The sequence below is a fragment of the Achroia grisella genome, unplaced genomic scaffold (genome assembly GCF_030625045.1).
Source record: "Achroia grisella isolate CSIRO2021 unplaced genomic scaffold, CSIRO_AGI_Agris_v1 utg4646, whole genome shotgun sequence".
NCBI classification, from domain to species: Eukaryota; Metazoa; Arthropoda; class Insecta; order Lepidoptera; family Pyralidae; genus Achroia; species Achroia grisella.
Genome location: NW_026712876.1, coordinates 14949 through 32715, shown reverse-complemented (window position 1 = coordinate 32715; position 17767 = coordinate 14949). Strand labels below are relative to the sequence as shown.

Here is a 17767-nt window from a genome sequence, read left to right as displayed (position 1 = left end):
ACAATTTGAACGTCAAATCAATAATGTAACACAATCTACGAATAGCACGGAGTAAATAATCACTATGATTACAAAATAGCATAGAATTAAATTATTTGGTAAATGTATACCGAAAATTATTGTTGCATATAGCTGATATAGCACACGGGGCTATTTACGTATCCGGAAATTGGCAGAATTTACTCTAGAAGACGATACTTCCAATAAAAAATAAGATTCACAAATACAAAAGCAAAGGAACAAATAACATACTATATTTTCTGAAATATATTAGAATAGAAAATCATTTATTCAAATAAACTTACATTGAAGCACTTTTGAATAGTCATTACATTTTTTTAATCTACCGCTCATTCGGAAAGCTGTCTCATCACTAGGAGAACGAGCAAGAAACTTGCGTGTTTTAAATAGTTTTTATTATTACTTTACATTTTTAAGTTTAAGTGTGTGAATACAAACCACCAATTAGCACAAATTCAATTAAATATTGAATATATAACCAACTGGTTAAACAATTAATAAGAGGAAATCGGTCATAGTGATTAGAGCAGACCAAGCACCCGTTCACGAGTATGACGAATGAGCCAACCATCACTGCGCTCGACCACATTTTAGGGAGCCCAATGACCTGGCCCATCACGCCGCCACAAGTCTGGATATTTTAGTGAGCATGACTACTCAAAACACTAGACCACGTCATAGCTACTTACAATTGCCATCTGATAGTTTTTTTTTTAATTATGTCTCATTCCAAAGAAAACTATATATTACTAGATGAAAACCCGGCTTCGCTCGGGTGAAATGTGGGTAGATATTTCTGTAGTCATCGGTTCTCATGGAATATTAAAAGTAATCAAGGAATAGATTTGTAAAGCTTCGTTCATTGTGTTTAATAAATATAGTAAATAAAAAGTGCAAAAGTTTTTATACAAATAATTTTTATTTTTTTGTAATTTAAGTTAGGCTAAAATTGATTTGTATCCAGATCGTAAAACAAATTAATAAAAAAAATTGGCAAATTTGTCTCGCAATCGGCCAATTACAGGTTTAAAGAAAAAACACATACTCTTTTATCATAAAAGTGTCAAAAATAATATTTTCGCGAAACGTCAACGACCGAAGAAAATGCTAGTGAAATGAAAAGATGGCGACTTCGGTTTGTTTGTCCGGTCATTAGAATTTAACGAAATACTCCATAATCCGAATTTTGCGGATATATGTTGTCGATTCGAAATCAATATTTTTTGTTTTGTTATTCACATGTTTCGTTCGAGTCTACCGTACCCCTTGACGAAATTATTAATATAGAAGATAAGATAGTTCGTAGCGAAGCACAGATCATATAATCATTTTGCAGTACATATTTTATGCTTCGAGTGAACTTAACTTGGAATATTATGGTAATTAAAAAACATGAGGCGGTGTCACATAGAATGGCGAATCGTACTGTTTAATGTAGAACTAATTTTGATTCATGTTACTTATAGCACTGTCTTACATTATTTTTACGACTGTTTTTACAGTTGGGATGTATAGTAGGATATTGGGTAATAAGAGGCAGCTGATTTTGCTATTATTTTTATTATTCAACAGTAAAAATTTGTAGTTCCTTGTTAAACTTTATTAAAGGCAGCGATATCAATACTTTGTACCTGGAAATAAATATACATTATGTTATAGCAATACTTATTGAGTGTGAAGGAACGGTAATTTGTCGCCAGTAATCAACACTTACATACCAATTTCATAAATTTTGTATTTTTTAAATATAGAAATAGTTATATATTCATTTTTTCATTACCACTCATAAGGAATGCAGTCTTATCACACACACAAACAAATAAATCATGTGTTGCTTTTAAAAGTTATTCAACCTCACATTTAGGAATTTGTGCGAATACAAAAACTGTCAAATTGCAATATTGACAAAAGAAAATAAATACTACTTGAGTAACAAAATAAATCAGTCATAGTTTTCACACAGCAGACCAGTCCCTAAAAGCAGCAAATGTTCATGAGTAAACACGGCAGTGCCATCCTCATGAGGATACCATTTTAATGGATTTTGTCAAAGTTATCTTTATATCACACTTCTGGTAACACACACTGGTAATGTAGAACAATATTGTTCTGAATATGGTTTAAAGTGCTGACATTTTATTGCTTATAATTGTATTTACTTAATATAAAATATAACTTACATAATCTTCAATTTTTTCGATTTCTTCAGTTAGCCAATCTACTGACACTTTATCATCCTCTACAACACAAGAAATTTGAAGTTTGTGTATACCATAGGCCAATGGGACTAGTTTAGCTGCACCCCATAGTAAGCCATCGGTGGTAACTTGTCTTACTGCCTTCTCCATTTCTGCCATGTCGGTTTCATCGTCCCAAGGTTTTACATCCAAAATTATATTTGATTTAGCAATGAGTACAGGTTCTGAAAAAATAATTATGGTTACTTGGAATACATAACGACTTTATTACCTTTGTTAATATGTAGTAGTAAAAACTAATTGCAGTTTTTATTAGGTCCCAGTTAATGTTACATCTTGACTATAATATAAAGTAATAGGAAGTATGATATCAGTTAAAGCCAAAGATAAATAAATCTGATATTTTGATATTATTGCCATGTTCTTGATTAATTCAAGGATTCTAAATATTCTTTCTTGACTAAGATAAGCCAAAGGAATAACTAATTATATGGAATGTATAGTGTAGTATAATGGTAGTAGCTTACTTTTAGCTTTTTTTGCATTATATGCAGCAAGACGTTCCTCTCTTAATTTTATAGCCTCAGCACTTTCTTCTTCATCATCAGAGCCAAATAAATCCACCCCATCGTCTGACTCTTGGGAAGCTGCAGCTGGTGGTGGCTATAATTCAACACAACATATTTTCAAGCCATGTACCTTATGAGGCAGCAAAGATTAGGACATCACTAGATATAGCAAAATAGTAAATGAGATTATTCAGAACATATAATTAAAACAGAAATTATATATATAAGTTTTCTTACTTTAGATGCAGGGAGAAATGAAGATTTTGAATTTTTGCTATCTTCTAAAGTTTCTACTCGAGCTTGAAGACTGATCACTAGGTTACGTAAGTCATCAATGGCTTTTTTGAGGTCACTATTATCTCTCTCTAAGGATTTAACTTTATTAGTTAATTCTGTGTTTGGAACTCCAGCTAAAGTAGCAACACTATCCATCTGAAATACATTTAGAATTATTAGCATAAAATGACATTACTGACAAAAAAATGTAACATGAACTAAGCACACCAATTTATAATGTTGCAAACATAGGTCTGCAGTAATAGGCAAAACTACAATGTGTGAATTGCAAATGAAATAAATAATATTTTACTCACACATTCAAGGGAGTTTTTGATGTGCTGCCTAGCCTTTGCAACTTCATTGGCCAAGGAAGACTGAGTTAATGTAAGTGGTGTACCTCGAACCTATTTACAAATTTTATATTTTATTATATATGGCAAAGCATACCTATGAACAAAAGTAATTTTCGTAATAGTATAAGTAGGTGTAGTTAATTCAAGTAAATGTCTGTTAAAACTAGTACTGATATAAATATTTAATAAATATACCCCAAATGGTATTTAAAATAAAATGAAATATGTTAATTTTTTATAATTTGATATTAAAATATAATTTCGGTTTACTCACCTTTGATAGGGATTCGTAGTAATTCCTTTCTGCATCAGTGTAGATAGTTTTGTCGAACCAAATTTTTTCATAAGCCAACGCAGACATTCTGTGGAATATAACATTTAAGTATACATTTTATTAATTTATTTCACTCTAATTGTCCTAAATGTACTACCTAACTCTCAACATTAGTAAGTAATAACTTAATATAAAAAGCTTTGTGGGACACGTATACATATAAAAATGCAGTCTATTTAAGTTAACTAGTTGTAGTTCAGCTCAGTGCAGTCTTCTAAGATTCAGTTATTGACGCCCAAATGTGTTCTATATGTTTACTATAAATGAAGAATAAAAATTAGTTTATATAATTATTATATATATTAATAAAAAAATGAAATAGAGGTTATGTGTATAGAACAAACATTCATTACTCGAAACTAAAAATTAATATATAAAATTAATTTAGAACTTACGTTTTAAATTTCTTGAACGTTGTGTGGATTTAAAAAAGTTAGAAAAGTACAACTTACAAAAATATTTTACTGAATATTCAGAAGTAAACCGTATCGTACGGTATTTCGAATAAGAAAGAGAGAGATGGATACATAATAAAAAGAAAGAAACAAACAATAAAACAGTGTTACCACTTTCAAAAGTTCAAATTATCTAATTTTAATTCATTACAAGGTACGTTTTTAGTTTTATTGAACTATAATATATATATAAAATTATCGTACAATATATAGTACATAAAAAAATGTAAAAGATCACTTTAGTTACAAATTTAGCATAATTTTTGTTGTGTTGTACAAAAGATATTTTGCAAACATAAAATAAAGTGATGCCTCAAGTGGTTCGCTGAAGAACTACGTAATATAACTAGAGTGGCTTACCAAATATCCAAATATCGTAAGCGGTGGAGACGGAAGCAGATACGGGTATTACACACTGGAAGGGATCAAGCGAGTAGGTACACAACACGACACGAACACTTTAGACACTATTATTTACAATTTATGGAATACGTATATGACATACACTTTTTCAGTTTTTTTTGACAGTGACAATAAACAAGGAGGGTAGCCCTAGTAACCACTCTAGTCATAGACTTTATACTAGCGCTATTCAACCTTAACACTACGGGATATGTGTATTATTGTGTATATCTATACATATAAATAAAATTGGAGTGTCTGTTTGTATTATTGAAATAATCGTTTCTTACTACATGCATATGAATATAAATTCGTATTTTTTTTATTTATTTATTTAAATACACCAAAATAACATTTTTTACAATTTTTCTGCCTGTCTGTTGGTTTGTTTGTTCCGGCTAATCTCTGAAATTGCTGGAGCGATTTTGACGGGACTTTTTTTGGCAGGTAGCTGATGTAGTAAGGAGTAACTTAGGCTACTTTTATTTTAGAAAATTAAAGTTAAATTCCACGCGGACGAAGTCGCGGGAACAGCTAGTTTAACATATAAAATTCTCATGTTATAGGTTTCGTGTATATATTCCTTCGGCTTGATTTTGATGAAATTTTGTATTCAGTAGGTCTGAGACTAGGTTTATAACAAATTTTTATAGTCCTATATAACTGATTCAAAAATTTATTTTTCAATTTTTCGACTAATTTTCAATTTATTCGATAAAAAGGCCAGCTGCAGCCAGCAGTATTAGAATTAGCTGGAAAAAAGTAGTTCGAAAATTTCCAAAAGGTTAGGGGCCTAGCACGCTTTCACTACGGAGTATATTAGCTTAAGTAAAGATTGTAGAGAAGGTGCATTCCTACAAGATTCCTATAATTCAGATTGAAAACGTCGTCCTGCAAGATTGTGACGTAATGTGACAATCAATCAGCTATATCTACAGTTGACTGTTTATTGTGTCCTCCAAGGAGGTGAAAACACATTGATGTGATGTACCATTATTTTAGAGGAATGATAGAAAGATTCAATGTACAAATTCTATACATACATACAGACGTAATGGTGGCTGATGTTATAACTAAAGCTCTGGGCAGTCTTAAGCACGAGGCATTTACTATAATAGATAACTTGGTGTGGTGTAAATTTTAGATGCCCACATTAAGGGGGACTGTTCAAAGTATAATACTGGCCATCAAACATTGAATATTGTGCTAATTTTTATAGAATATGTCACTTTTGCATCTCTGCAATTTTAAGGTAGCTGTATCGGATTTATTGATGGATTTTTTTATTGTTTTTAAATTTTAAAATAGTGATGAATTGTTAGACATATTCTTTTTTGTAACAATCTTTTATATATCGCTATCGTTGAGGTCGCATTTTAATTTTCTCATAAAACACTCGATACCTCTCATTCATCAGGTATATCAGGTACCTCCGATTCATCTAGCTTTAAATATTTAATTTATTTTATACGATAGTTATAACTTCTCTAAGTTTTGAAAACATCATTTGCCTCTGGAGATGATGCCGGGGTAAACGTGTTTTCATTTTTTAATGGATGATTTTGGAATGGTACGTCCATCTGCGGCAACAGTATAAGCTAGCAGGTCACCAGTGGAGGATGATACGATGAATATTAGGTCTGCTCATGTAGCCTATCGTGGCCAAGTCGTCAGGAATTTAACATATTGTTTTCCAGGGGAAACCGCGTAGCGGTCAACCGGTGCATTGCTATTTTTTGTATTGGGGTTCTTAATCCACATTAGGTACTGACAATCCCATTCCCACATTGTAATTTTATTCGACACTCTTAAGTTTTGACATAAAATCTGCTGTGTATAATGTGTGTGTATGTGTGTCATTTAGAAATTGTTTTTTAAAGTTCTGAAAATCTTAGTCGATTTGACAAAATATATATTTAGTGCAATGGTTGCATTTTTTATGTAGGTATTGTAATTAGAATGAAATTGAAGATTATAGCCCATCTGATCGTAAGCGGTAACTATCCGAGATACCACATATGCCATGCATTTTAGTCAGACAGATTGAGATATCATGTCACTCAAAAAAGATCAAACCCTATAAGTTCAATGTCTAATAGCACTGTCCAACCAAAACAAATCTCATAAAGTATAATGACCACATAAGTATGGAATTGTATTGTAACATTTGGTATTTCATGCGTAGGATATATTACAATTTTCTAAAAACAGTTGAAGTGTGGAGATTTAAAATTTACTCTTTAAAAATAATTAATTAGGTAATAGTAATTATTGTAAAGAATGAATAGTCCTACCAAGTTAAGGTAAAATATTACCGTAACTTTACCTTACCGTAGATACTATAGATATGTATTAATATACACTATTACCTATAATTTACATAATTAGTTAATCTATAGAATAATGAAAAATTTGTTTGATTTTTTATTTAATAATGAACAAAGAAATCAAATAAGTATTGGACAAAGTTGTGGGACGTTATTTAAAAATAAAACGGTCTGGTAAATGTTTGGGACGGGTATAACTTAAAAATATTTCGTAAAATGGTACCATATCTACCCATATTCATAATGTATTACACACCTGTTTGTGTGGCTTTCACCGGTCATTTAAACAATTCTTGGAAGTTAAATAAGCATACACGCTCTTATGCCTGTTACTACAATGTTCGAGATTTATATTAAGATTGTCTATAAATAGCTGAACTCATCCATAGCAAATATATATGTCTCAAGACAATCTTAATATAAATCTCGAACATTATAGTATGCATTAGTGCAAATATAAAAATAAGAGTGTGTAGCCGGAATTGTAAATACAGAAGTTTAGTATTTATTTACGAATATGGTAAAGTATTATAATATAATAGTGTACGTAAAAGGAAACTCAATGTCCAGGACATGCATGAGGCGACTAATGAAAGTACGATCGACTGATAGTCGTAACTCTCTTTGTATCATCAATCATATCTCTGTGAGTTTCAATATTACCTACATTTTAAATTATAGGTCATTTAAACCTCTCAAAAAATATTTTACCTATAAGCGAATATAGTGATAAAACTAATGGCGCGAACCAGATATTATAACACTGACCACAGTGTTGTTCACCAGAACATATGACAGTTTCATATGATTTATTTAAGGGATGATAATGGAATTCCACTTCCTGCGCCAACGGTATATGCTGGTGGTCCACCAGTGTAGGATGATAGGATGGGCACGAGTTCAGGTTAGTCAACCCATCGTGGCTTTATCACGATGGTTTCCAGGAGAACTGGGTGAAGGTCAGCATGGTACATTACTAGCTTACTAAGCCAGTGCAGTTCTATTAGTATTATGTTTATTTTTATGAAATATTATTATACCTACTAGTCAGACCATAAATATTATTACAAGGAAAAGGGGTTTAGAGCAAGCCATTCTCTCTGAAACTGACGATAACTTATAATCCAGCATTAAGACGAGACTAGATGACTAGCCGTCATCTAGTCTCGTCTTAATGCTGGTCTTTATGAAGTCCGGAAGATCCTTTTCCAACCAAACTTGAGTGGATCGAGCTTTATGTCCTGGCGGTGATCTTGCTAGAAGGACCATTCTTGATTACTGAACATTTTGTTGTTAACGGGCTTAACAACCTTCTCAAGAATGGTATAGTGATTTTTTTATATTAATATTTGAGCGCGTTTGACCGCAATCTTGATACACTTGTAAAAATATAGCTCCGTCACTCCTTCATAGCTCCATCAAACCACGACTGCAATAGAATAATATTCACGTTGTATTCTTTTTTAGAGCTTTGAGCATAAACACGGCCACTTGTTAAAATAATCCTCAATTGTAAATAATTGACTAATACCAAGCGTATCAAGAGTTTCAAAAATTGTATGTAGCCTAGCCATACCTACTTTGTGTGTAATCACAGCGATTCGGTTCTCTTTACCACCCCACTCTATCAAAAATATTTGACTACCGATTGGCACGAAAATGAGAAAACTCAAGGAAAATTCATAAAATAACGATAGATTCCAAATTTAAATTATATATACTATGTTTATTTTTAATGCTAACAGTATTTATGGCCGAATTAAGTAAAAATATTATGCATACTTGATAATATACGTACGTCTATTGCACAATTTCAAATAATAATAATGATACTTGTTCATTACACGGTATACTAATGAAGCAGCAGCGCGACCAGCGGAGTTGCTGAAGATCTACAAATTTTCATCATTACATATTAGTGTAAAACAAAGTCGTTGTCTGTCCGTCCCTATGGATGCTTATATCTTTAACTACGCAACGGATTTTGAAGCGGTTTTTTTAATAGATAGAGTGTGTCGAGAAGAAGGTTTATATATATAATACATGTATACCCGTGCGAAGCCGGGGCAAGTAGCTAGTCATATATAAATTAAATCAACATTATCCCATTATTTAGAGTTGACGCAGTATGTCATACTCTTCCACTGATCCGTATTGGCCGTCATATCTGAATCTCGACTGAAATTCTTTTTCAAAAAGAAGCAGTTATTTATTTAGTTACTTAAATAAAAATCCTGTGAATGAACAACTAGTGAGTCGTCGTTTAGCGAGTTTATCTAATGTAAATTCACTAACGTAGTGTCGTCGCTACAGCGTTGATTATTAGCGCTGGATAGCTATGTATGTGCTAGATGTATTACAATGTAATTAGTATTTAGAAATATTGTTTAGGTACCTTCAAAAAAGTATTTTAGCCCTTATAATAAGTACCTGAATTCAAGCTCTCATCCTTTGTTATTTTATACGATTCTCTAGAAGTACGTTCATTTAGTTGATTAAGTTAGAATATTTTTCCACTCATTATGACATTATATATATGGAACAGCAAGTTTTATTATGGTAGAAAATTAAAAAAAGATATTAAGCCCTACGAGGATTGTACAAAATTTAAATATACTTAATTGAAGTAGTTTCTGTAAGTATGACAGTATTGTATAGATCATAGGTTCTCAACTTTATTCTACATTTTGAGAGTATATTTTATTCTAGAGTTCTCATTATTTTTTGAACCAGTTATTGCCACGACTTTACTTAAACGTGTAAGAACATTGAAATGTAACTGTTTTTGGGTCCTCCACTGTATCTTAACGGTCACGAGAGGGCGTTGTTGCCCACATTGACAACCTACGGTCTAGATCACCTATAATGCGAATAGTATGATGTTGCGATTTGGCGTGAGCGTCTTTTCAAACAGCAGATATTAGAGAACGGTTTGATCGCACTATTATTCAGTTCTTTTCGTCCTGTAGTTATGATGACGGGACTAGTAAAACATTGCTAGAATGAGGTATTTATATTGAAAACCGGATGTATTGTAATGATTATAAGGTCATCGTTATGTGTGTGATTTGTTTTGCGAACATTCTGGTCGACGGAATAAACTGCACAACGCTGTAATTTTTTAACATTTTTTATAATATCATACTATGCTCTTCTATATATAATTAATAATACCTCAATAAACATTTGTAGCAGAAAAATATTACACTGATTCTGAAGGATTGTTAAAAGACATTTTCCAAAAAATAAGTTGTTCCTCTGTGCTTACCTAATTGTTTCAATATTAAAGAAAATAAAGTATTGTTTAATATACGTAAACTAATACAAAAGTGAATATGAGTAAACAATCGCATCATGTCCCTGGCTAGATCTGAAGATTCTGTTGAATGGTCCCCGAGAGACTGAGAAATAATGATAATTAATTTTATCCAAATTTATATTAAAGAAAAATTAAACATGTCGACAAGAAATTACGATGTTGTGATTTTTAGCCTTATAATGCTAAGTTGTAATAATGAGTTTAGCAAATGTTGTCATACACTCGTATTTGAAAAAAAAGTAGTAGGTTTTTATATTAGGTACACAGCAAGAATTAGCTGTCAAGCTACCTCATAGAAAAGTTATAACAATTATCTATGAAATGTTATTCTTGAGGAATGGCAGTAAAAACAGTAGTGTGAGGATAGTTATATTTGAGTATGCTCTTTCTAAATAAGAAATTCACGTGATGTTGGAGTCGTTCTTATGAGGAATTATTTTTTCTAAGTAACAAAGGTTAGGGGTATAGAAGCTGACGGGATATCATGATTTAAAATGATAACCGTCGTCTATGATGGCCCCACATATGGTGCTATAGATAGCTATTATTGTAATATATAAATAAACCGTAAAGGGGAGTATTTGTAATGGGAAATAGAGAGAACGTTATTGTTAGTTCAGCCTTGCTGTGTGCACCTGTTCGCTTTGGTAACCAACTTTCTAATAGATCCGCATCATGTCATCTATCACTAATGTCTCGTCAGTGTAAACTATTAACATATGGCGGTTCCGTAGGTTGTCATCATATTTATTTATGTAATTGGGAGTGCTATATGATATGTATATGGTATATTTAGGTATGTATTTTATTCATATTTATCTATAGCTTTATATATATTGTATGTATTTGTATATGTATGTTTACATGTACTTACGTTTAGTAAATATATATTATTTATGACATAGGTATTATTTTTCTTATTGATTACATTTTCACCGCCTACAGTTTCTCTGCACAACCTGTGGTTGACTGGTAGAAAATGCCGTAAGTCGTTAAGTCCGCCATATGTACTTTTACCTTGGTATTTTGTGCATTGAAGTTATATAAATAAATAATTGGGAGTGCAAACTAGCTGATGTGAAGCCTGTGACACCACTCATGCAATGCCATTTCATAGGACAAAGATGACATGCCTCTTATCTCGTAATTTTACTGCCTACTCTTCACCCTATAATCTAAACAGTTTACAATATAAGCTGCTTGGTTGCCGATATAGGTAGATAGATAAATTTGTTATTCACCAATACAGACAAACAATGAAGTGAAGGTAGATAATAAAAAACTAATAGAAGAAATGGGGGTAGTTTTATGTGACAACCAACTCAGTATAGAGGTTATATAATCTGTAGATTTTTTACGCATAGGAATACTTAAAAAATGTAGTTATAATTTTACTGATATTTGAAAAATTATTATCAATTCTCATAAATGTACAACTAAGAACCTAAAATTAAAAAGCTTAAAAATATAATATAATAACTAAAATATATTATTAAAAGGGCAATAATGGCAGCGTTCCTAGATTAATTTAAAAGAAAATTATAAGTTGCAATATCTAATATCTTATATTATTAATTATGATAATCATGTAATGCATTATAATTAGTTTTAATCACAAAACTAATATAAGTGTGATGTGTGTGTTGTAATGAGTAACGTTTGAGCATATCAATGTTTACCACATTGATATGCTCAAACGTTACTCATTACGCGAGACTGAAGTGCCCACGCAGATGACTTCTTATAGTCTATATCTGGTTATTAATAAGGACATAATAAACTAATATGTATGTAGGTATATAAAAGTTAAGATAATAAACACAGGTGAACTGTCACCAAACAAAATTCAACACCGTTACTAAATTAGAAAATGTCTCATTCCTGTTTAATGGCGTAAAAAGAGCTGGGCTTCTATTTATTTCATTATCAGTCTATAAGATGATTTAGAATAATAGCACAGCCGTTAAATACGACACTCAGAATTTTAGACAACGCTACCAGTATCGTGATTTGACAATTACTATTTTTGCCAATTGTTATCTCACTCCGCAGGTACTTGGAAAATATATTGGAAATCAATCAACCGTCTAATTATTTATTTCTATATATTGATGGTTTCTTTTAGTGTATATGTGCGTAACAATTATAATATAAATTCGATATCTTTTTGCTTTTAAAGTCCAATAAGGGAAGTTGCGTAAAGTTGGGCAATTCCATCGCGACGCGGGTCACTGTTTTGTAACAGCTGCTCAGAGCAACGTTGTCGTTACTGCGGCGGCGGCGGCGGCCGAGCGGCTCTCGTGGTTTTCGGGGACGGTCGAGGCGCGGGCGGCGGCGTTGTCGCCCCAGGCTACACCGCGCGCCGCCACCGTCGATCTCCAGTATGGCTATTATATGACCTCAGCGCATACAATGTTAAAAAAAACGAAACAAACGACGCATATAAAAAACGTGAATACTAATTTAAGTACAGATGCCTCACAATCTTTTTATTCCACTTTGAGTTGCTCTCATGTATTGAGGAAAATATTGAAAATGAAGTAGAAGTAATCTCCTCGTACCTATCTCACAATTTAAAAAGAAGGCATGGTTTAAATTGAATAAGTGAAGTAACACATTTTATATATGGATAACATATTTGGAGTAAGTTAAAAATCAGTAATACGCTGAGACACCCTGGGCAACGTCCTCGGGTAGGAGGGCCAGCATGTACGGAAGATAAATTCGTCGTTTTGGTGCGTGCGAGAGAAGGCGCGGGCGACGCGGGGAGGTGCGGAGGGCGGCGGCGCCGGCGCGCGGAGGCTGCTGCGCTCAGAGCACCTGCGCCCGCGCTCCGTAGCGCCGCTCGCTGCGTGCTCGAGTACCCGCGCCCGCGCACCGGCCTGCGCCGTGCACAGCGTCGTGACGCCGCCCACGGTATGTGAAACGCCGGTGGCGCGTCGGGGTCGGCCGGCAGCGCGTCCGCCACTGCGCTGCGCTGCTTTGCTTGCTGGCGCAGTCGGTTATGCCGCCCGGCCGGTTTTGTAATTTCGCCGGGCTGGCTGTGACGTCATGAGACTAGTTTGACGCGCGTGCGTGACGGTCTGCGCCAGGACGCCCTCGCTGATGCCGGCCGCCCCCGACCTTACTGCCAGTGGAATGACGTGCTCGTTGTTTCCTCTAATAGGAAACTATTTACATTACATTGTTCGTGTTACAAATGCAAAGCGACGAGGAGTGATCTTCGTGTTTCAGTATTCCAAGACGTGTTTTTACAATATTTTTCGATTTACAATCAATTCATCGACAAAGTAAATGTTTTATGTCCTATTGATAGAATTTGTGATAGTTCTTTAAGCTGGGCAATGAAAAACGAAGGGAGATGTTATATATGATGGAAATGTAAACATGTGTGCATTTTTAAAATACATCATATAAGAACGTGTTAGCACACAAAGATGATGCTTTGCATGTTGTGCTAGAGTATCCGTGTGTTCAGCAAGCTCCGTATACACGTCAATGTGTACGATATGAGCGCACACTAATGTCACTGTAGCAGAGCCTTTTTGTAATTTTATTTTTTCCTCTTCTAAAGAGGGAATGGTGCTTTTATGCTTGATGTTAACTAAGACGTCATCTCCATATTTCAATAATTAATTCTAACGTTAATTTGATACCTGCACAAATTAAGTTGATGTTAATGGTTATAATTTTAACATTCGTTTTTCGTATCTATAGGTAGATTTGACTCACGGATAACATGAAATCTATATTTTAGGTTTTTTGTACAATAGATACAAATAGCTTGGTATGGATAGGATGGAAGATTTTTTGTTATTGTCTTTTCCACAATTTACTTCTTTGTATGTACATAAATTCTTCATACCTATATTATTATTGAAGACTAACATGGAACAGCGAATGGTACGGACAATGAACGATCTAATTAAATTCAACTTTATGATTCATTAGGGATCTATATGTATTTATCTCGATTTTTAGATTTCTGAAAACATTTATATGTAGTTTGTTATGTTATATGGGTTTTATTACAGATATTAGAAAATTTACAACCTTAGTAATTTCCCTCATAAATGAAATAATATTTTATAGGTAGTTACAGTATCCATGACTTGGAATTCTTTATTGTAACTTAACTTTACTGTAAGAAGTTGAGTTACTGATGTATCTCTCATTTGAGCTTATGTTATTTTGCATCTTCTGTCTTTGTTCTTCTTTAGAGCTCAGCCTCCGCACCAATGGATCGAAAAGCGGTCTCTCAGTATGGCTTCTGAAGTAATAATGCAACTTTATTTTGTTTTTTATGGATTGAGAACGGATGCCTTCGCTGCCATCTAAAGTTACTTTTTAGAGTATTATTATATATATATTTTCCTCATGATATTAGATATTGTTTGTGCATTTTCTGTTTATATAATTCTAATTTAATATATTTCGTTATTATTATGTGTTTTGATAATTATCGAATTAGGCATTGATATTTACTACAACTGGTTATGTACTCAAACTGGTAACTAATTCTCATTATATACATATCTTGGGCAATAGAAAAGACATTCATGACTATATTGTCCTATCTATGTATTTTTGGGACAGGTTTGACAGGCACGTGAACACAAAAGTTACCAGTTTGTGCCGTTCAGTGGTTTGTCTCTGGGCGCCGTGGTAGGGTTGCTCCTGAACAAGTTCGGCCACTTCTCGCCGATCAGGTGCCACTTTATACTTGTTCTTTTCTAACTGGACTTAAATCAGCTGTTACTGCGTCGTCCTTGATGTGTTTGTGTGAGTTTGTGCATGCTATGCATATAGAGCAATATAACATCGTGATACAAGTATGTCTAATATTTTGGAATAAATTAGTATTTATTGCACAGTGGGGATTTTATTTACAGATACTAATATATTCCCTTCAAATTGTAAAACGAGCATTTCAATTCACAGGTTTTGAGTTGTAATTAAATTAATTATAAATGAGAAAGAGTTTGTAGAATACGGAAGTAAGCTAGATGTCGACTACTTTTTTCAGATATACAAGTCGGCGAAGTCGAGTGTAGAGCGGGGTGCTCCTGAGTGGAGCCTCCGCCCGCACAAAGACGTCACCGATAACACTGAAACGCGGCATTATGTCCGCGTCGCCGCAGCCCGCGTGCGATGACCGCGCGCGCACCCCTAAAGCAGGCGCTTCACCAAGTTCTGCGCCGCGGTCACCGGCGCCCGCGCATGCCGTGCTTGCCACCATGACCCCTGTTCAGCCCGCACATGATTACTACCCGCACAAAGTTGAAATGGACTCAGATGACGGCTATCCTCCGGAAGCTCATGCTTATCGGCATTCTCCTCATGAGCTAGCTGCGTATGCCCCTGATAATAAAGTGCCCGTACAGCCGGATGTATATGATCAGGGTATGGAGTCCATAGATGAGAAGACTCCAATAGATCTTATATATGAAGATGATAAACAGACTGTTATATATACGACTACACCAGATCAAAAGAGGGTGGAGATGATCAGTGGTCAATTGGATGATGGTCAACTGGTGAGCGGAGGGGGTCAACTAGTGGATGGTGGCGTATCCGTGGTGGTGGGACCTCCAGGACAGGCGGTCGTCGTGATTGCAGACCACGTTGTTGATGAGCTCGGACAGGTCATCCCAATATCCAGGTAATGTTTCAAGTTACTAAAATTACTTAGTTATGTTTCTCATTTATACTACTCACATATTCAAATCGTATTTAAGGATATTACGCTTATAATATCAGCATTTTGCATTTTATTAATTCATAATTTATGGACTTTTAGAGTCGTTGCCAGGTGTCTGTAGCTTTTATATACCTATAGTGGAAAATTCCACTTGAGTATCTACTCAAGCAACGTTCATCGTTATGTCGGAAATACCAACATGCCAATGGATAATATTAAAAGTTATACTAACCAATGATCCGTTAACGGGCATCACATTCTATTACTGGGCAATCTGGGAAGAATTTTAGACTACTGCTGCGATTTTGTTTTAAATTTCCGTTCAAAGGCATGTGCCGTACATGTGACTGAAAATACTTTACCTTCACCCTGAAGTCGTCTTTTACGACCTTGGAAAATGGATGGCAATACTTGTTCTTAATTAATCACCGTCCAAATGGCCGTTTTCATTTTTTATATCAAAGAATTATGACGTTTCCTTGAAATTCTATACAACTTTCTCACTGGTAACAAGGAGTTTGTGTTTCGTGTGATGTTTGTGGGTATGCCGGTGTCGGGGCCCGGTGGTACAGTGGTAGTGTAACGGTTGTGCGCGTTAGGAGCGCGGCGCGTGTGGGCGGAGCGACGCGGTCACCTTGAACTTGCAGCGAGAGCTGTGTCCGCAGCGCACACTGGCAACCTCGCCGCGCCGCACCACGACGTTCGGTCCTAGACCAGCCTGCACGCACCATCCGATCACATTTCAATGGTGTGATATAGTCGGCCATTATACAATTTATATATTGGTTCGCTATCGCCATAAAACGTTCTCGAATTTTAAGACGATACTTTATAGCCATATAGAACAGGTATCTTGAGTTAACAACATATTTGTGGATTTTAACGGAGCTGTTTGGATTATTGGTAGTAAGAATATACGGAACGTTCCACAATATTATGTTATTGTTATTTAGATTTTTTTCATACGATTTTATAGTATGGCATGGTACTTATATAGAATATATTTTTTGAGAGTAGTTAAAGTTTGTGTCTATGAAATGTTGCCACATTTGGCTTTGTATCCGGCTCAAGAGACCAGAAAGTTGTGTGGTAAACAATATTTATTTACAAGAATTTATTGATTAATTAATCAATAGATTGTGTCTTGAGGTTTTAATCAACGTAGGCGCTAAAAATAAAGAACTAAAAGACAAACATATAGAACCCTAGGTTGTATTTCATATAGTTTATTTACTAAACGGATGTTGGGTTTGAACGAGCTGCTAGTATGAGTTTCCTACCTACTCAGTTATATGTACTTGGATTATTCATAGAGTCCCCTAATTAAATTTTCATTTTCGTATGACATGGAATGAAATAAAAAGAATAATTAAGATTTAAATTGAGGTTCCGTTTATGATATTAATTACATTACAAGTAAATAAATAGTCATTTGCTGTTTTACTAACTTTATTTGGTAGAGCTCATATATATGATTTTATTATTGTAAAATTAAGTAGGTATATTGTAGCTTCAGAATGATATTACAAAATAAAGTTCTATGCTATAGTGTAATAGGATGATGTACGGTTGTTGATTATTTGTTATAGAGGATTCTTTTTATTGTAACATCACCCAACTCACGGTATGTCAACGTATAAGACGTAACGTTTAAATCGCGCCGCAAAAAGTAACCATGTGCGTGTCATTCAAATCATATTGTGACGTTGACGGTGTACGACTACGTAGTGTAGTAAAATTAGTTACGTCTGTTTACCAGCCCAGACGAGTTTCATAACCAGCCTCTATTCAACTGGACGCGTATTCTCG

General features: G+C 34.2%; 2 protein-coding genes across 5 annotated transcripts; one reads left to right on the top strand and one right to left on the bottom strand.

The window, feature by feature from the left end:
* Nucleotides 1-1545: 1545 nt before the first annotated feature.
* Nucleotides 1546-4650, bottom strand: LOC131845388 (probable elongation factor 1-delta). 4 transcript variants are annotated; one of them, XM_059194441.1, is made up of 7 exons: nt 4570-4650; nt 3695-3782; nt 3382-3471; nt 3026-3220; nt 2747-2882; nt 2202-2443; nt 1546-1652 (listed from the first exon to the last, which is right to left on the bottom strand). In XM_059194441.1, exons 2-7 carry the CDS (start codon nt 3779-3781, stop codon nt 1614-1616), a joined length of 789 nt encoding a protein of 262 aa, XP_059050424.1. In that variant the 5' UTR covers nt 3782; nt 4570-4650; the 3' UTR covers nt 1546-1613. The 4 variants fall into 4 exon arrangements, with proteins under 4 accessions (XP_059050424.1, XP_059050425.1, XP_059050423.1 ...); XM_059194442.1 differs by lacking the exon at nt 4570-4650 and adding an exon at nt 4207-4262; XM_059194440.1 differs by lacking the exon at nt 4570-4650 and adding an exon at nt 4150-4268 and having other exon boundaries at nt 1547-1652.
* Nucleotides 4651-11877: 7227 nt separating this feature from the next.
* LOC131845408 (uncharacterized) lies at nt 11878-15923 on the top strand. Its single transcript, XM_059194472.1, has 2 exons — nt 11878-13173; nt 15284-15923. The coding sequence occupies exon 2, from the start codon at nt 15381-15383 to the stop codon at nt 15921-15923; it is 543 nt and encodes a 180-aa protein (XP_059050455.1). The 5' UTR covers nt 11878-13173; nt 15284-15380.
* Nucleotides 15924-17767: the final 1844 nt, after the last annotated feature.